Consider the following 20,368-nt stretch of genomic DNA (forward strand, 5'->3'; position numbering starts at 1 on the left):
TTATACATCTCCCGTTTTTCCACTGTATTTCTGAATGCTGCTGTGCTGTCATTACTAACCCATGCCAGTAATGCAGGATAATTTTATTTATTGGCTAACTGCTGTCCTTGTTTTCTCTCCTCCATTCTTATCTCTTCCTGTGCGCCAACTCTAATACATTTGATGTATGTCCGTAGGGCCTCTGTTAGCTGTGAAAACGCCACAGTGCTTTGTGAGTCATGTATTTTACCTCCATGCACACGCATCCCACTGGAGGTGACTGGGCACCTGGCTCAGTGCTCCAATCTCTTTCTTTTGCTCCACAGCTGGCCCTGCTGGGTACTCACTATTCACGCAGCTTCCCAGGGTTCGGGTCTTGGCTGTCACTACCCATGCTGTGATGTGACTGTCATGGGCCTCCTTACAGAAGGTCAGCACTTTGTGGGAACTCGGTCCTAGGGCTGCTGGTTAGGGAGAACATACACATATGTGTACACACACACACACACACACACACACACACACTTACACAAAGTACTGTGAGTACTTTTCTTGGTAGAAATTTTAATATTTGCTAATATATATATATATATATATATATATATATATATATATATATATGCAGGATCTCATTGGTTACCAGAGTGTGATCTGATCATTGAGATACTGGTATGTGCACTGTATGTCTCCTTCAAAATCCTGGCTATCTATGTTCCTAATGTGTAGCACAAAAGGCAGTACCATAGCACAGGGTTAGAGAAGGACACAGTCCTCTGAGGGCACACACAGCCTGGTACTGCTGTTTACAGACCAAATGAACTTGCTCAATTTTCCAGGAGTTATATTAATGATGGCAACATAATTTTGTGATGATCAAGTGATTTCAAACGCAGAACTTTTAGAAAGTCTGGCAAAAACAAACATCGTATTCATTATTTGCATCAATTAATCAAAAATACCTAATAAACAAATCTAAGAAGAAGCTCTAGAAATAAGTTATTGCAAGGATTTTAGAAATTCCTTCTTGGATGAGTATTTTGTGTATTATCTATCAGTCCTTTGTGGGTTTCAGACATAACAGACACAGAGAACCATTCTGCCATCTGCGCTGCTTTATTGCATAAACCTTTTAGCCAAACCTTTTCATCTGCTCTGGCTATACACTTGATACGCTTTGAAGTTTTATTTAAAATAAAACTGCAGTGTGACAGGATTCCTTGATATTTCTTTAATATTTAATCTCAGAGATCCTGGAGTGCTGTACTAGAGGTGTCTCTGCACTTTGGGGCATGAGTTGGTTGGTGCTGGGCCTCCTGTTTCCTCACACATGAACACCAGGTGGGATGGAGAATATGAAGCTGGGGTGAGAGAATACCCTTTAGTGTGGGAAGTAAAAGGTTGAGGGTACCCGTGCACACTCTACACGGAATAAGCAGTCTGAGTGGGTGGCAGCGCAGGATTGAACAGGTGGAGAGGAGTTTAATTCAGAGGGAGATGTAAGCTGTGCTTTGGAGTGCCAGGAGAAGACTACTGGCGAACAGAAAAAGGGGCATTCGGCATTCTAAGAGAGTTTGTAGCAAAGGTGGAGTGTGTGTTGGTTTAGCAGGTACAGGGTGGGGCAGCAGGGAGACTAAATGAGAGAAACCGAAGATGAAGGTGATGCTGGAGAAGATGGGAGCCTTTGAGAGCCAAGCAGTGACATTGTGATTTCAGTGACATACAATATCCAAAAGACACTCATCGCTGTCACATGGTATGAGAAGCCATGGTAGGAAGGGGTGCTAATGTACTGGCATTTGGTGTTATGCACATAAAATGAGTTGAGGAGAGGAACAAGCTGGGAAGATGGGAACTAAAAAATCACCTGTGGCTATGGATGGGGACATGCCTACAGGACTTGGTAATAGACACTAGAATGCAGGATGGCAAGACATTTTGGAGGGAAGAGATAACAGTGGGTGTGTGTTCTTGTGAAATGAAGCACAAGGGAAACTCCAAATTCACCAGCTTCAGGATTCAGCCATATGCTGGGTACCAGGGGAAAGCCTTGTAGAATCACTTTCCGAAAGTTGTAGGAATTCACACTGAGAAGAAGATTGACAACTGTTTAATGAATATGCAGATATGTGGACTTGGAAGCAACAACAGGACCCTCTCCAGGGACAGACCTCAGACAGTAGAAATACAAATGGAAGAATATTTCTATTTCCCTACTTAGTGCCCCACTCCCAGCTCCCTCAGAAAGAAAGAAAACAAGCACAGAAAACAAAAAGGGAAAACCAGAGAAGTAGAAAGACAAGGGGAATCTGTATCCTGGGATCTTAGGAAGAGTGTGAAAATGTTGCATAGCATTACCAAATGCCACAGAAATCACACAGTGGTCACTAATGGGAAAGATACAGCAACGTGAGAGTTCTATAATATTTATTGATTGGAGGAGAGGGTAGAAGAGTGTCATCCCGTGGCTAAGTGCTTAAGGACAAGGTTCTCTCACAGAGGACTGAATTTACAGTGCTTTGTGATGTACACGAATGCATTTCTCAAGAGCTAAATACATACACATCTGTAAGTGCTGCAGAGAGGCAAAAGTAAGTTTACAACTCCGTGTGATCTTCAAGAATCAGACAACCTGAGTGTTTGACCTGAGATCGTAAGGGTCTTGGGACTATTTGGATTTTGGAAACTAATACAAAGTTTAAGTTTCCTTTGAAAAGCTTTAGGGTCTTTCTTTCAGTTTGCATAGACTTAAGAGTTGTATCACAATTATCTTTTAAACTATAAAAGTCATTAAGCAATCTTGAGAAAGTGTAAATAATGACTTACAAAATATTTGGGGAGACTACTCAAGTTTTTCATGCATTTGAATGTTTGGTGCTTTTGAATCTGCTCAGTCCCCTTGATATGTGCTAGGATGCAATATGGTCTCAGCCAAAATGCTTTCGGCTTAATTCTGTAGGTTAAGAAAAGTCTCAAATAATGCCTGAGCCAGGAAAAAGAGTACCTCCAAGCTGAACAAAAAAAATCACATGGCTCTCAGTTGTTTAACTTTGCCAGGAGACTGCCACTGTCTTCTCCATGAAAATTCTAAATGTCTAATTAGACTATTTAGACTTGAGGTCCAGGAAGAGGTTCCATTCTGGGAAGACAGTAGCTACCATCACACATGGAACAGTATGATGCACCCTGTACCAAGGTCTGGCACATAGTGTTTATAGGAATTTTCTCTCAGATCTAAGTAAAGACTAGAAGGCAGGTTTTAGTTGGGCTTGTTGGAAAAGGCTAGTAGAGTCCTAGGATAGTCTTTCTGTTGGCGGACGTGGTTCTAAAGCTTAAAGGTCACACCCTTCACGTGGACTAAAGCACCGACCCACAGTCATCATCAAATCCTTCATTTCTCATGTGTTCGGAGTTTCCCCAAGGTAAGCTGTTTTCTTTACTGGGCCATCTGAATGGAATGCAGAATCACGATGAGATTTCTCTAATGACCCAATCCATGACTTCTGTATGTTTTTAAGAAGCATCAGAACACGGAGTCTTCACATACTATCTGACAGATGCCATCATTGTGGGTTTCTTGTTGACTTCAAAGCCTCCCTGGCTCTGACAGAAAGAATCGTGTTCATAATGGTAGAGTGGAACAGTGCATGGGGCTTTTTCTGTGCAAGGGTACAATCTACCCTGAGTCATTGAATTTTAAAAACAGCAAAGGATGTTGCAGTTATCCACACCACACAGGGGGACCGGTCAGTGTCTGCTTCATGAGAACCACAGGCTTTCTCTATCTAATTCTTAAAGATATGAAAATCTGCATGCTATTAGTTTCAAAAGAGAAAGTAAAGGAGCGAGTGACTCAGACACAGCTTTCTGGATCCAGGCTATGTGGGATAAAATATAGTTACAGACTGACTAATTTATGACCAAATGATGCGAACAGGATGCCTTCACCACAGCAGTCCCCATGGAAGCTCCTGAAGTCACTACAAAGCCCTTAGAAGGCCCATCAGAAAACAGGCTGTCCACTGTAAGAGCAGGTTCTGTAGCATGGAAGTAGACCATGGTCTCCCACTCCTTCCTTCTCAGGACACTGGCAGTTCTTGAATATTTCCAGTTCCCTAAACAATCTGATTACTTGTATTTAGTATTTCAAAAGGAAAAAAAAAGTATTTTAAGAGTAGGACTAAATGTTTAAAAGTTGTCTTGGATGGACTTATTAGGTCACCTAAATTTATCTAGGAAGTCAGGGCAAAATTCACTTGAGCCACATTCTGTCTGACTCACGTTAGGGCCCGTGTGAGCCACTGTGGGTAGGAGCCCGGTGGAATTTCAGAGTAACTGTTCCTGGAGATGTGGTATTTAGCTTTTCACAGTTTAGGTACACATTATTATTAAAACCATTTGGGGTACTGGGGTGCAGGTATATTGTCTAGCATTTGCAAGGGTCAGAGTTTAATACCAAACACTGCAAACAACAACAAAACCAAAGGCCCTGATTGGTTCTTCAGTCACTTTTCAACAGCCCATACGCTCTCATGTCAGGAGTGAGGGCCTTTGTAAGGGTCACCTCGCTGTACTTTGCTTAGTTCCCCGTCAAGCTGCTGGACACTGGCATTTTGTTTTCTTACAGTAGACTATCATTCACAATGACTAAGCCTTCTTTTAAAGTATCCCCCGGGGAAACAGTGGCCAACAATTGAAAGTTCCCTATTACCACTTAAGAGACCTAAAACCCAGTGATCGGTTGGGAGAACTCGAAACACAAATAAGAAATGCATTCACACATAGTCTTGGTTGGCATACACTGTATCACTGTATATAGAGCTATACTGGTAGATGTTTCTCAAGATGAAACATGCTTGCATGATATGTTCTCCTCTCACTACAATGGCTCTATGAACTTACTTTTCTATGCCATCAGAGCTCCTTCTTTATGTACTTACAAACATAAAAATGCCAGAAAGAAAAGTGACTGAAAATGAGGCTGTCATGAGGCTGACTATGCATCATCTGGTTGCCAGTGATTCATAGACCGTGCGTCCACTGCAGCAATAGAAGGAGGTCTCCCACAGCTGTTATTTGCGCTCTAGTAATTGCTGGTTCCCAGGAAGCATCAGTGACCAGCAATGACTGGGATGGAGGCATGGAGAAGTGAGGTAGGGCCATGGAGCACAGCCCAGAGGTGGAACAAGCACACATCGGCACAAATAACAACTCCAATATAAATTGCGTCAAGTAGCGTGTCCAACTGGAACAAGATTTCAAAAAGAAAAAAAAAAAAACACTCTTGAAAAAGAACCCGTGTAACTTGGAGATTACCAAAGGTTTATTTGGAATGACACAGCACTGAGAACACAACTGTTACAGATGGTTTGTGGTACAACGTACATCACCTCGTTCATCTTAGAATGATCTGTGAAGACAAGTTGCATAAATAGAACGTGGAAGTATATAGGAGCTTTTGTAAATAGGTTCTTTTGCCCCCTCGTCCGGTCAATCACATAAAGGCAGAAATAATGACTGCATAGTTGCTGGTCCATGTATTTATTTGGACTGAGCAGCTGGGCAGCTACACAACCAGGCCTGCTCTCTCCAAAGGGGCAGCAGCATGGACGCACTATCTTTTATATCATCCTGAAAACTGCATACAACACACACAGACACTGTCAACTGTTTTGGCAATGGGATGAGTGGTTTTGCCCCAAGGCAAAACTGCAGCTGTAATGCCGACGGATAAGAGCAATGCGTGTATCAATGACACTTAGAGGCGAAGAGCTACAGTGGAAAGGGGGGGGGGGAATCAGCTATGTATATGTAGCCGTCTGCATACACATAGGTCCAGCAGGCATGGGAACTAGCTTGTGCGACTGTTGTGTCCATATGTATGTATATAGAGGTGACTGGAAAAGACTGTTAAGAACGTTTGCAGCTGTTCAGTTTTAAACGCGGTAAACTTGGAAGGAAAAGAGAGCACGTGCTCACATCGGGCAAGGGAGTAAGATGATGTCTTACTACAGGATAACTTATCACATCTGCAGGGCAACCACTCGACACCACACACTTGATGCAAAGAAGTCAAAGTCTGGTCTGGAGAAAGCTACTTTGGTGGGAGGGGAATCAGGTACCAGTGTCCACGGTTAGACAAAGCACAAACAGACCGCTATTGAACATAGGGAACAGAGTAAAGACTCTTTCCTTAATTCGCTATTTTCCCCTCTTCTAGTTTTTGCATACATGCTCTAGTAACCAGTCCTCCCAAGTCTCATCCGGCACCAGTCTGTCGATCCTTAAGAGTGTAGTAGCAAAAGTGAACTCCTCCGCCATTTCATGAAGGTTTAAAAACCCAGTCACGTGACCCTTTTGCAACATCTGCAGCCCTACTCCAGGCGTCGTGTGAAGTTCTCTGGAAAGAGGCCTTTGTATGTGGCCAGGTCTCTGTACTGAAGCCAGTCTGACTCCTTCACCCCCACCAACCAGCCTGCATCCTGCAAGACAAGGACAGTGTTTCAGAGTCCAGCAAACTTCAGAGCGCACAGTGCCAAGAACTTACACAATAACCCATTCAGTTAGTACTGTGACCTCAGGATGCCACACTATTACAAAGCACTGTAAATTTTGGTCATTTAAACATTAATTTTTAAAAAATTAATAATTTAAGTTATGTATTATTGTACATACTTAACTGAAGGTAAATTTTAACATTCTAATTTTGTATACAGCCTATTTAGTTAGCATTATCTGAGTTATAAGTTATTAAGGAAAAAGTGTTTCACACGAAAATATGGTATGCAGGGAATCCAACCGTCTTGTGGTTCACAGTGGACTAAGGAGTAAGAGAATGATCCTTGGTGGCAGGGAGGGTCAAATATTTTAAAGTGGTTAAGTTAGAAAATAATGCTGACTTGACCACCAAATGTCTGGTGTCACTTTCTTATAGGGAAGCACTGCCCCACAGCTCATGCCACATACCACCAATAAAGCACCCAGCACAGGGCTGGCTCACCACTACTGAGTGCTGGACAAGTGCTGCCTGACACTGCTGTTGCTGCTAATGTTGATATCTGACGTTTCTCATCCATGTGGGTTACAGAGACGGTTGAGGCCGTGGTGTTTTGCTGGAGACACGTGTTCTTTCTAAATGAGCTTTGTCTTTCATAGGTGCCACCATGGAAATAAAGACATTTAGCCATAGAAAGGTCAGAGACCTATAGGTGGCTTAGATGGCCACCTATAGAACGGGAGACTACTGCAATAACAGAGAATTACAGGCTGCTCCATGCCCTCTGGAGGAGGTAACATGCACAGGCATGCGCTACATGGATAACAGTGAGAAATGACTACCGTTATTATGTTAACCAAGGCAGGAAAGGCACCCACTTACAAAGAAGAATGGTCAGATTTAATCTGAACCATCCTCCATGAAGCTCAAGTACATCTGATAAAAAAGAGGTCTCAAAACTTAAATAAAGGGCTAGATGTATTCCCTTTTGTTATCATCAGAGACTATAAATTGACGCTTCTAAAAAGACAAGAAATATGAGCACTCAGACAGGCCAATTTTTGAAGAGAGAGAGAAAAAAACACCCCTCAAAAAATAGCAAGGGAAGAATTGCCCCAATAAACTGACTGATAATAGTCTGGCTGATGAGGAAAGGTGCCCTCCTTCAAATTACGATGTCACATATGTGAAGGACAGCTATATCTAAAGTAAGAGATGGTAAGTAATCATTCCCCAAGCCTCTAGTGTGCATAAGAAAGGTCAGTTCCCTTACCACAAACCTATATTGGATTCTATTTACAGTGAGTCAAAATCTAATGAGACCAAATGGAGCTAGGTATTTTACAGTCATTTTAAGAGAGAACAAAAAGATAAGGGCGGACATCCAAAAAGCCATAATGAAGATATATTCTAACACATTACTCTGAAATATACTTCAACACTGTAAAGTGAAGGTTATTAGGCAATATAAATCTTTAGCTAAGGAAAATTAAACTTTAATTGCCTAAAATATGTGGCAGAGAAGAATTTCCAGTTTTGATTACGGTAGAACAGTTTGTATTGGATAAATGCTGCTCCCCAGACTAAGCACTCAGACAACTATGTATGCACGTGTGCATTTATGAATCTTTTACATCAGCAACTGTTTGTGGTAAAATATAATTATAAAATGAAGTCTGTGTATAGTGGGATGGACATAAATCATGTGCAGAGCTTGCTGAAGGCAGCTAGACAAAAAACGAACAGAGAATATTTAACCCTTGAATGTAGGGAATCACTGTGGGTGAGAGTAGGTTAATACAGCATCCCCCCAAGGATTGTCCTCATTATCTATGTGTCAGAGGTATAGAATTTGAGGACACAAGAACAGCTGCATGCTAGTGGACAGTGAAGTTCTGGGAGAAGGGAAGTCCCCAAGTACACAGAGACACGCTCCTTAAATCCTGGGCTGCATTTATAAATGAGATTTCAGTAACTAGAAGAAAAACGATAGTAAAATACCTGAGAACAGCAAGAGAGTTTAGCACTGCCAATAAAAGGGGAGTCTGGAGTTTAAATCCTGAGTGTGGCAGGAGAGGGGACTCACTGGTTAAGAATGTGAACACTTCTTGTAAGCACTAGAGTTCAGGTCCGAGCACCTGAGTTTGGTTCTTTGAACCCACAGCAGACAGCCTACAACCACCTGCAATTCAGGCCTGGACATTTGACACCAAGCTCACCTAGGCACCTGCATCATGTGCACACATCCCCACACAGCCCCACACAGCCACAAATGCACACATAAAGTCAAAAACAAAAATGAATATTAAAAAAAATAATGCAAACCTAGTTAAAAGAATTGACAAAATCACTACACTACAGGCTTCCTACGGACAACTCCACTAAAAATACCTTATGGTTTAGAGGTAGAAATATTGTCTTAGGGATAAGAATTCATAAAAAGTCTACAGGCAAGTATTCTAAGAAAATGCAGAACAATCTTCCACAAATTTAGGATAATAAGTTAGTAATTTAAGTGCCGGCTGGAACAAAAATAAATAACCCTTGAATGTCTGAAGACAGAATCCAGCTCCCTACAGTGTACCATACAGGTACTGTGTCCAGTATAAATAAAAATGTTACCAGACCCAAGGACACAATTAGTAAAATATGTCGTATGGACAAAAGGCAATGGATAGAAATATGCCCTGATGTTGTGCAAATTTCCAAATATTTGGAATCAACTAGAAATACTGAATCAGTTAGAAATACTGAATTAGTTATTATGAATTTGTTCAAATATCTAAGTTGGAAGACAGTGATTATGAAACAGTACAGGGGAAATCTTAGCAAGGAAATGGAGACTAAATAGAAGCATGGCTGGTACTGGGATGGCCGCTGCATACACTTAACACACACAGAGCAGCAGAGGAATCCTCATAAATTCCCCACGCTGACTATCGTGGTGAAATACATATCAATTGATCGTGGTGAAATACATATCAATTAAAAAAGTCACGCTGTTAGGCATTAACTTTGAACATAATAGAATTAGAAATTCAGAAACAGAGAAGAAAAAGAAGGCAGGAGAAAAAAATTAAAGAGAGAGTAGTGGATAGTTTTTCATATACTGAAAAATACAATGTTGTGAGTCAAAGAAACAAAATGAATCCCAAGTAGGAAAACACTCACTCACACACACACACACACCACCACCACCACCACCACCACCACCACCATATCATAGTTAAACTCATTGGTTTTGTCATGAATATACAAACATATTCTGGAAAGTTACACTGTTTATGGATAAGTTATATTAACAAAACAACAGCCGAGCTCTAATTATAAACAATAGTGACCAAAAAAAAAAACATCTTAAAGAGTTCAGAGAAAAGAGGTCAGCTCAGTGCACTTTCCCTAGAGAGGAATCTTTAGAAAAGAATACAAATACAGACTCATGGGACTAGCTGTTTGCAGATCGGCATTCAAGGAACTGCCAAAGCAGGAAAAATAATGAAAATAAATGATCAGAAAAAGAAGAAGAAACTCATACCTATAGAAACAGTAAGTTTACTGGTAAGTATAAAAGACTAGCTCGTTTGTCTTTTTTTTAAAAAAAAATAATAATACAGTTAGTGCAAAATACATAAATGTCTCTAATTGGTGTGATGGATAATTTCAATTGTCATTATGGGTTTTGTGCCTTGGATATTGACGTGACACAGCATTGTTTGTGCCCTTGAGAACTGTTTTCCAAAGGGATCTGACTGAAGGAAGAGTAGCACCCTCATTGAATGTGTGTGACACAATCTCATGGTCTGGGATCCTAGAGTAAATAAAAAGGAAAAAGGGGAGAAAACTGGATGAATCCTGGGAGTCTCTTTATTCTGGTTTTTGTTCTTACGACACATGAAGGGGAGAGTAATCTCAGCCTCATAGTCACACCAAAATGGAGCTAGCAGCCACTGTGCCTTCTCCGCCCCAATGGACTGCATCTTCTCAAACCATGAACCCAAATGTGGTGAGTTGAATAGCACTGTCCTTCCCCCCAGAGATTCAAGTATTTGAATTCTTAGCTCATAGGGAGTGACACTATTAGGAGATGTGGCCTTATTGCGGTAGAGGTGGCCTTGTTTGAGGAAGCGTGTCATTGTGGAGGCAGGCTTTGAGACCTTATCTGAGCTCAAGCTATGCCCAGTGGGACAGTCTTCTTGCTACGTGTGGTTTCAGATGTAGAACTCTCAGCTCCTTTTCCAGCACCATGCCTGCTTGGACAATGCTATGCTACCCACCACGATGATAATGGACGAAACCTCTGAATCTGTAAGCGAGCCCCAGTTAAATGTTGTCCTTGATAAGAGTTGCCATGGTCAGATGTGTCTGTTCATGGCAATGGAAACTAAGATACCAAATAAGCCTCTCCTCTCTCAAGCTGATTTTTGTCTGATACTTAGATGAAGACAGTAACTAATATAGAAAATTATCGCTGTGGGGTGGGCTTATGACTGGGACTACATGGCTGTGTGTGATTGTGGTCCAAGGGAGCCAGGCTACACCTTGAACTGGCAGCAGAGTTTTGCTTTTTCCACAGGATATTAATTTTTTTTAAACATGCAATATACAAATGACAGGCTCCTGAAGTTTACACCAAGGTTCGAAGAAGCCAGAGTCTACCAGTGTGTAGCAGCGTCAGATTTTCTACATGGGGCTTTAAGAGGGCAATGCAGAAAGCTGTGACGGTGAAGACCAATTTGCAATATCTCACAGGATTTGGGGGAGGCAAAGGATGTCTGCCAAGAAAAGCTTTATTCATTTAGTGAAGCTTACAGAAGGGTGAGGGCACAGTGCTGGAGGAGGCAGTGCTGGAGGAGGTGGAACAGCCAAGTGTACTGGAGCACTGAAGATATCTCCACATGCTGATGCCACACATGGGGATGCAGGATTGCGTGTTGAGTCTGATGGGACCATGCCTGGCAGTGCTCCATCACGTCTATGCTCTTCTCCCATTCCTCCTTCCTGGGATGTGAATGTGAATAGGGTTGTCCTCCCTTCTTTCTTTCTTTCTTTCTTTCTTTCTTTCTTTCTTTCTTTCTTTCTTTCTTTCTTTCTTTCTTTCTTTTTTGATCTTATAGGCCCTATGGTTAAGAGACTGTCAAGTCTCAGTAGAGACTCCAGACTTAGACTTTTGGACAATGTTAGAATTGTTCATACTCTGGGGACGTCAGAAATGAACTGAATGCATTTGCACTGTGAGGCAAAGGGGTCAAGAGTGAGACACTGTCTTTTGTGATAATGTTTTTGGTTATCCTTTTGACAGGGAACATACTTGCCATGGCTACTTTCCATTGTCGACTTGATTAGATTAATTAATAAATGCCTAGAGCATTTCATGAGTCATGCCTTAGGACTGGTCTATGAGTGCTTTACCTGCAAGTGTTACTGAGAGTATAAAACCTGTCCCAAATACACAGAGCGCATTCACGTGGTTGTTATCTAAATTAAATAAAAAGGAAAACTGAGAAATCTGGTAAAGTCCTGACATGTCCTTTTTTTGCTCTTTGCCTGCCAAGAAGTGAGGCGGCCCAGATGACATTCCTACCGACATGGAGCCATCTGCTGTCAGACCTTCTCTGCCATCCATGAGGACCTGCATTTCCCAACAAGCCCCTCCTGGCGTGAGTTGCTTCTCTTCAAGTCACAGCAATGAGAAAAGGAACTAATTAACCAGAGGTTGAATACTTTAAGTTGCATAAGTTGTTTCTGGATCTGCCTATATTATTAATCTCTGCTTTATCAATTCTTGCTCACAAATAGTCTAATAATTACATAACAATTTTATTAGTCTATTTAAAAGAATTAATTTATGGCTTATTAACTATTTTTAATTGTAAGGTTTTTGCCTTCTTTGTACGTTTCCGGGGTTTGGGGGGTTATGTGTGTGTGTGTGTGTGTGTGTTATGTTTCAATGTATCTCTTTGTGTGTACATGTTTGGAGAATGGAGTTTTCTACGTAGTTTAGAATAGTCTCTAACTGTTAAGCCATCCTATCAGTATCTGCCTCCTGAGTGCTGGGATATAGACATGGGCCATAACTCTTGGCTATTGAGTACTACTGATTGCATTCATTTGAAAAACTTATTTTTTTATCATTTCCTTTTTTCACTTTATATTTAATTATATGTCAAAATTTATTTATTTATTTATTTATTTATTTATTTATTTATTTATTATGTATATGAGTGTTATACCTGTCTGCATGCCTATGCATCCATCATATATGTACAGTCCTTGCAGGCCAGAAGAGGGTATTAGATTCCCTGAGATTGGAGATAACAGTTGTAAGCCACCATATGTGTTCCAGGAATCCAATTTGAGTTCTGTGGAAGAGCAGCCAGTGCCCCTAATTGTTAAGCCACCTCTCCAGTCCTAGTATGAAATACTTTTTACTTCATTATTTATTTGATAAAATTATCAGTTAAATATCTGTCATTAATTTTTAAAAATATTTGGAGCTTTAATTTTTTTATCATTTTTAACACTTATAGAGGCATAGCATCTGGGTGTTTAGCCATCAGCTGATTTATATTGCTAATTCTATTACCACAAGAAAGGGCAAAGTATTGGCATGTAAATATTAACTTTGAAAGCTGTGGTTTTAAACTTTATTTTTATGGAAAGACTTATAAGTGTATTTCTTTAAAATTACTATGGGAGTTACATTATAGCTCTTTTCTATAAAATACGTGCTCACAGGCTTGATTGTGCAGACTTTTTATACCATTTCAGCAGCTCCCAAATTGTGAACAGGGGCAACCTTGGACTTCCTATTATCTAATCATTCTGATAAGAGATACATTTCCAAGTTGAAGTATAATTTGAATGTTGTGTTGTATAATGGCAGAGCCGTTGGTTATAAAGTTTGATAAGGCTTTATGAAGGCTACATGGGTGTGACCCCATCAGATACAAAACATTTCTATGAGCCTATAAGTTTTCCCAGGTTGTTTCCATGGGGTACCATACCACAAGAGGTACTTCTGAAAAGGATGTTTAGTTCATGCCTGGCGTCAGCATTTCCTAAAACCTGATGTTACAAGTACAGGCATTCCTAGCAAGAAATCTTGAGACAAGAAAAGGTCATCTCATCCAATTGTACAGAAAGGGACAGTCAATGGCATTCGAAATGGGTATCTGAAAGACCAGCTGATGGAGTGCTGAGTGTGCAAATCCTTAGTGCCTTTTTAGAGCTGGGTAGCAGCATGTTAGAAATCAGAAATGCTTCAGGAAGTCACTTGTCCTACTGACCCATGAAAAATCCAATATGGCCCAACAGACCTTCCAGCCTTTCCATTACCTGGTCGGCTTCTGAGTCTGAGGGCACCACGAGCACCACGTCACCCCTTTGTAGGGTAAGTTCATCAGAGTTTGCTGCCTCGAAATCATGCAGGGTTTCCACCTGCAACATATAGAAAAGCAATTGGTTAATTTTAGAAAGAGGCCGAGTGTGGTGACTCTGACTGTAAGTAACCTAGTCACCCAGGAGTCTGAGGCAAGACACTAGCTGTGACTTCATGCCAGCTTGGGCTAACTAGTGAGCTCCAAACAAGCAAGACCTGTAGGCTACACAGTGAGACCCTGCCTCAAAATAAAAAGAAAGAAGTGAAGGAGAAAAGGGAAGAAAGGAAGGAAGGAAGGAAGGAAGGAAGGAGGGAGGGAGGGAGGGAGGGAGGGAGGGAGGGAGGGAGGGAGGGAAGGAAGGAAGGGAGGGAGGAAGGAAAAGGGAACATCATGTTTTCAAATAAGATCATGCAGACACTGCTAGAAGCTCTCTCCAAGTATGTAAAGGGTGAAGATACTTATTGCAATCCTGCCATGGATGGGATGTGTTCTGCTGCAGAGGTTCATTTGTGGGTGTGGGTAGTAAGAGACATGGAAAACATCTAGACAAGGACTGTAGTAGCAGGACACTGGGGTGATGCTCTCAAAAGAATTAGTGGGTTTCTCATTGGACCCTAATTATTCTTCAAGAAGAAAATGAGAGAGTGAGATTTCCCTTACTCTGCCTTCCGGTGTCATATGACCTTTCCTTTTCTCAAGATAGCATCTGCAGGCAGCCAGAGCAAAGCCACTGCCAGTGTTCTTTGAACTTCCTGTTGTAGGCTAAATAGATCACTTGTCTTTCTCAAGACACAGAATATAGCATTTTCATATCATAATATAAATTTAATATCATGAAACAGGCTAATACAAACCCCAAGGGGAGGAGAAACAACCTTGCTTCTTACTGACTTGTATGAGGCCATTTGTATCCATATTCACTAATTCAATTCAATATACAATAGCCGAAACTTTAGCTTATTAGTTTTTGTTCGATATTTATTGTTACTGATGATTGTTTAAGTTGAGCTAAACATGCCACGCTAGAAAGCTGTTTTGTTAAGTAACGAAAGACCAGGCAAACTACCACTTGCATGTTATATAAGAATTAGTATTTACTTGAACAAATGGCTTTTTAAAAATACATTTTCACTCTTACCACATCAATGCCATAGCAGCCTGCTTTTCCTTTGCACTTAAATTTCTTTTTTTAGATTTACATTATAATACATATCCCTTAGCTCGAGAAACTGTCTAGTCCTGGCCAGTTTTATTTCTCCTATGTTGATTCCTCACAAACACCTGCACATTCAAGATGAAGCAGCCTACCTTTAAAATATACATTTTCTGTGTAGAACAAAAACTAGCAGAGCTATAACTGACTATTATCCAAAAATTAATTCATGCAATGAGAACAGAGGTCCAAGGAAGTGTTGAGAAGTGCACCTTGGATCACACTGCAGTGATTGGCAAGCTAAGCATGGGTCCTTTGTGCCCAAGCCTTGCCTAGCACAAATTCCCTGGATTTTATGTGCGCTGTGTAAACAATTAACCACATTTTCATTTTTAGTCCTAACATTAACTTGTATGTTCAATTATTTTGCCCACATTAATTCCTTTAATAAATCTATTATACCCGCACCCTTGGCAGCTTTTTTCTAAAGGAGAAACAGAGAGAATTGATAGATATATTCAATCCCATTCTTATGAGCACAATACATACCTACAGGCACGCACACACACACACACGCGCGCACGCACACACACACACACTTTTTTAAAAGAAGCATAGGTATCCAGGCATGGTGGTCTGTGCCCATCACCCAGATGTCTGGGAGATGAAAGCAAAAGTTCACAAGGTGAAGACCTGCCTATCAAAATTAACAAGGCCCTGTCTCTAAATGAAAAAGGACAAAGACTTGAAGCAAAGTAGCAGAGTGTTTGCTTAGCATGCACAAAGCTCTGGGTTTGCTCTCAGGACAGCAAAATAAAGAACCAACCAAGCAAAACAAGAGCTGTGTTTTGAAATACAGTATCAAATTATAATACAGTGCTCACAATTTCTAATCAGATTCTTCTGAGGACCTTATCTGCTATCACTAGGCTGTAAATAGCATTTGTGGCCAACTACTGTTGTTTTGTTGACTGGTAAGGAGGCTTTAGACCCTGGCCCGAAAATCTTTCTTCCCAGTAATGGAGGCTTTTTTCTTTCTTCCTTTCACAGAAGGCCTATAGTGCCTTCAGACACTTTTTTTTTTTTTTTTTTTTTTGACTATTTGTTGGTCCCTCATTCTGCATTTGGACTGGATTACTCTGTTTCCTGCCTGTTTAACAACTCCTTTTGAAACATACTTGGGAGTAGGGTTGACTTGAAAGGCCTGGTGTGAGCCAGGCTAAACACACTCAGCTCTGAAGGAGGCATGGGAAGGTATTACTGCAGATCTTGCTTGCCCAAAGCATGGACTTGCGGTCATTTTCCCAGGAGAGGTCGGGGTAAAGGGAAAGTAGATTTGAGAAACAATACGTAAAACGATGAAGACAACAACAGACAACAACAACAGAACCCACACTCAGGAAAACCAGAAGGTGGTACAAAGAAAACTCAAAGGACAATGTCCCTGAAATGACAATACAAAGACCTTGTAGAGAAAGCCAGGAGGCAGTTCCTGAGTGGCATCCCCTGCAGACAGTGAGGCATCCACAGCACCTGCTGGTGCAGGTGTAGCAGCCTGAGAATCCAGAGGCGTGGGCTCTGTAGCCAGTTCCTGCTTCTCACCCGCTGGGCCCTGGGGAGCCACATCCTCACTGGCCTCCCTCGTTTCAATACCCATAGCAGTTTCTTGGTGTTCTCCTTCCCCTTCATGGTTGGAGGCTGGCTCGATGACAACAGAGGGGATGACTTTCTCCTGGTGGGTAGAGAAGTGGACAGTGTCACGGCCTGGGAAAGGATAGGTGCATTTGCTCGTAGGTCAGTAACTTCTCCCTGCCGCCCACACTTTCTCTGTTTCACTAACCCACAGTTCCAAGCCCACTAAGTTTGCAGACTGTGGACCTATGCCTTGTGTTTGTTCTGACTTTCTCACTATCTCCTTTGAGTACCAAACAATTAGTGGAAATCCTATCTCCGTCCTTGAGCAATCACACTCCTGGAAAATGGGAGGGTCCTATGAGCAGTTCCAGAGCGGTGGGAGGCTGAAAAAGGAAGAGGGTCTGCCCCGAGAGAGTAGGAGGCTGTCCTGAAAAGAAAACACAAGGGAGGACTTCCTGTTGCGGTCACACTTTGCACGGCCGTTCATGATTGCCCATGGGGCCTGGCATGTACTGTCTTTGATTGCTGCAGGTGACAGGAAGAGCCAGAAGCAACTCTAACTTCCTGTGTGTGCTCATGTGTTTCCTTGAAAAGTGGGATTAGCTTCAATGAGAGAAGCCCTCTAGGAAATCTGAGATGCTCTAATAATGATAAACACGAAATAGTGATAATAGTCACTCAGAGTCACTACTCGTCCTGAGTTAGCCTTTGGAGGGCATTTATCACTCAAATAGCTCTATCATTTTTATCACGCCCCTTCCTCTCTCCATTATGGGTTTTCTCACTGTGATGGTCTGAATAAAAATGGTCCTCATAGACTCATAAAAAGTGGCATTATGTGGCCTCGTTGTAGGAAGAGGAGGGGGTGGACTGAGAGCTTCAGAAGCTCAAGCCAGGCCTAGTGTCTCACGGCCTGCTGTCTGTGGACCCAGAAGTAGAACGCTCAGCTCCTCCTCCAGCACCTTTCCTGTAGCATGGCACCATGCTTCCCCCATAACTGTAATGGACTAAACATTGGAACTATAAACCAGCCCCAATTAAATGCTTTCCTTTATCAGAGTAGCTGTGGTCACGGTATCTCTTCACAGCAATAGAAACCCAAAGACTCTCCTCATCTGTGCTTCATTCCTTCTTGCTATCACGATTGAAACTTCTTTCTCCTTTTCTGTTCTTCAGCCACAGGTGTAGGAAGTCCATTCCACAGATAGACAGCTACTGCAGAAAAGACCTCACTAAACAGCCCTCTTTTTGGCAGTTCCTCAAGGAACCCTTACCTGAGGAGCACCTGCTTCAGCCTCTGTTGGTTGAGGGCTTTCGCTGCTTGCAAGCTCCGTGCTTTCCGCATCACGTTTAGCTCCCTCTGGACTTTCTCCTTCTCCAGAAGGGAGGGCTGCCTTCTCTGCCTCTGCTTCCTCCACTGGGGCCCCCTCAGTTGGCACTGTAGTTTCCACAGTCTCGCCAGCATCAGTTCCAGGAGGGATCTGTAAGGTAGAGGGAAGTTACCATGCCTGTGTCTCCAGAGCTTCCACAAGGCCTCAGGCTCACCCCATCATTCTTCCCTAACTGCTAAAGCCCCCAGCACTGAGCTGCTTTGCCATAAACAAAATCCCAGGAGTTAGGGGCAGCAGAAACTGCTTACTCAAAGCTCACTCTTCCCCAGAGCATCCAGTAATACGGATTCTGCATCCCTTGGTTTTCCCTGCAGCAAGGAATGGTGGATGGCATTGAAATGGCCATTCATTTTTTTAAAGATTTATTTATTTTATGTATATGAGTACACTGTAGCTGTCTTCAGACACACCAGAAGAGGGCGTTGGATCCCATTAAAGATGGTTGTGAACTACCATGTGGATGCTGGGAATTGAACTCAGGACCCCTGGAAGAGCAGTCTGCTCTTAACCGCTGAGCCATCTTTCCAGCCGCCCATATATCATTCTTTAGAGGATATTGGTAAGTGGTGGGTGGATCTTTCTTAATAAGCTATATTGGGTTTTTATTGTCGTTGTTGTTGTTGCTGCTGCTGCTGCATGAAAGCAGATGACAGTGGTTGAGCTTTAGGGAGCACCTGTTATAACACTGAAGGGAGCTGGGTTCCTGTGAGGCCCGGATCATGGAGGAACACTACAGTGGGATGACGTCCCACCATGCAGTCACAATCAGGATGGCTGCACTTTGTGATGGTCTCCACATCTGTGTGGATAAGACTTCCTGGCTGAATCACCTTCAGGGAACGGGAGTGATGGTGGGGTCTCCCCCAAAAGAAGACTAGAGGATGAGGAGAAATGGCTTCAAAACCCAATACACATCAGCAATATATAAATATCTATGGAGCCATCTGCTGGCCAGGAAAATGGATCAGACTTCGTGTCTTTACTAACGGAAGCAAAGTTGAAGAAAGTTTTCAGTAGTATTTAAAACGTGTGCTGATGAAATAAAGGAGGCACCATCACAAGTTTTAAATATGGACAAACTGCTTTAGAGTCTAACCTTTAATAGGGCTCTAACAATACAGGCATAGCAGACCTGATTTGAGAAGGTAGAGTAAAAAGTACCATCGAGAAAGAACGTTAAGACTGAGCTTATGTAGGATACCCAGGGCATTCTGATGGGTTGGCATCAGTTGGTGCTTTCCTTTACTGAATCAGCTCTGCACTGTTCACTGCATTAAGTCAGGAAAGCCATTCTCTTGCGAGCATTGGCTCTCCAACCCCGACTTCTGAAGTGGGTTGTAGAGAGTAGCACTCATGGGCATCGCAAATGCGGCATGGGAATGTGACCCCACACAGGCCTTCAGCACGGAATTCTCTATGGGATATCCTCTTCCTCAAAGTCACAGCTACTATATTTATTAATAAAATAATCTTCCATATGTGGCTGGAGAGATGGCTCAGCAGTTAAGACATGGACTGCTCTTCCAGAAGACCCAGATTCAATTCCCAGCACCAAATGGCAGTTCACAACTGTCTGTAGCTGCAAGATCTGAGATCCTCACACAGACATACAAGCAGGAAAACACAAAAGCACATAAAAATAATTTAAAAATTACAAAAATCTTTTACAAAGCACCTTTTCTAAATACCATAGTTTTACCTTGGAGATAGAAGCTATATTATTTGGCACATCATGAAATGTCACTCATAGTCATAGAAATGTCCATGTCTCATATGAGAACCTCCTATCATGCAAATGCAGACACTGTCCTTATTTCTCTATTCTTGCCCTGTTATTAAATACATGGATTCAGAAAAGTGATCCTCTTGTGTGAACTGTAGCTGATACTAATTGAAATGAATTTTAAATGCCGATACTTAATTGAAATGAGTTAAAGGTTATATGAAGATTTGTGTTTCAGTGAATAACTGAAAAGGCCAACAACAAAAATAAATTTAAAATGTTAAGAAAATTTCATTTCTCATTTTAAGTAAACAATTGTTTTCTTTATAGATGATTTGTTGTCAAGAGAAGAATAATTAGTAACAACTTAGGAAGGCATCTCGGGCCTGAGTTGCTCATTGACTTATCTGTTTGTGAAATCAGCAATTTTAGGCTGGGGTGGAGCTCAGTGGTACAGAAGGAAGGAAGGAAGGAAGGAAGGAAGGAAGGAAGGAAGGAAGGAAGGAAGGAAGGAAGGAAATGAGGGAGGGAGGAAGAGAGGAAGAGAGGGAGAAGAGAAGGGATGGGAAAAGGGTGAGGAGGGAACAGACTTTCACTACGATATTAAAGACCTAG

At 41.9% G+C, this 20,368-nt stretch overlaps 1 protein-coding gene across 4 annotated transcripts in view; it reads right to left on the bottom strand.

Annotated features, from left to right (window-relative positions):
- Window positions 1-5,277: 5,277 nt before the first annotated feature.
- Window positions 5,278-20,368, bottom strand: part of Amph (amphiphysin) — a 186,252-nt gene continuing 171,161 nt past the window's right edge. For all 4 annotated transcript variants that reach the window (XM_034510012.2, XM_034510006.2, XM_076939331.1 and 1 more), the window contains 4 exons: window positions 17,914-18,120; window positions 16,470-16,736; window positions 13,808-13,909; window positions 5,278-6,458 (listed from right to left, as the gene is read on the bottom strand). In XM_034510012.2, coding sequence (XP_034365903.1) covers window positions 6,351-6,458; window positions 13,808-13,909; window positions 16,470-16,736; window positions 17,914-18,120 — 684 coding nt within the window. In that variant the 3' untranslated portion in view covers window positions 5,278-6,350. The remainder of the gene's footprint in view (window positions 6,459-13,807; window positions 13,910-16,469; window positions 16,737-17,913; window positions 18,121-20,368) is intronic.

This window comes from Arvicanthis niloticus, chromosome 8 (assembly GCF_011762505.2).
Source record: "Arvicanthis niloticus isolate mArvNil1 chromosome 8, mArvNil1.pat.X, whole genome shotgun sequence".
Classification (NCBI taxonomy): Eukaryota; Metazoa; Chordata; class Mammalia; order Rodentia; family Muridae; genus Arvicanthis; species Arvicanthis niloticus.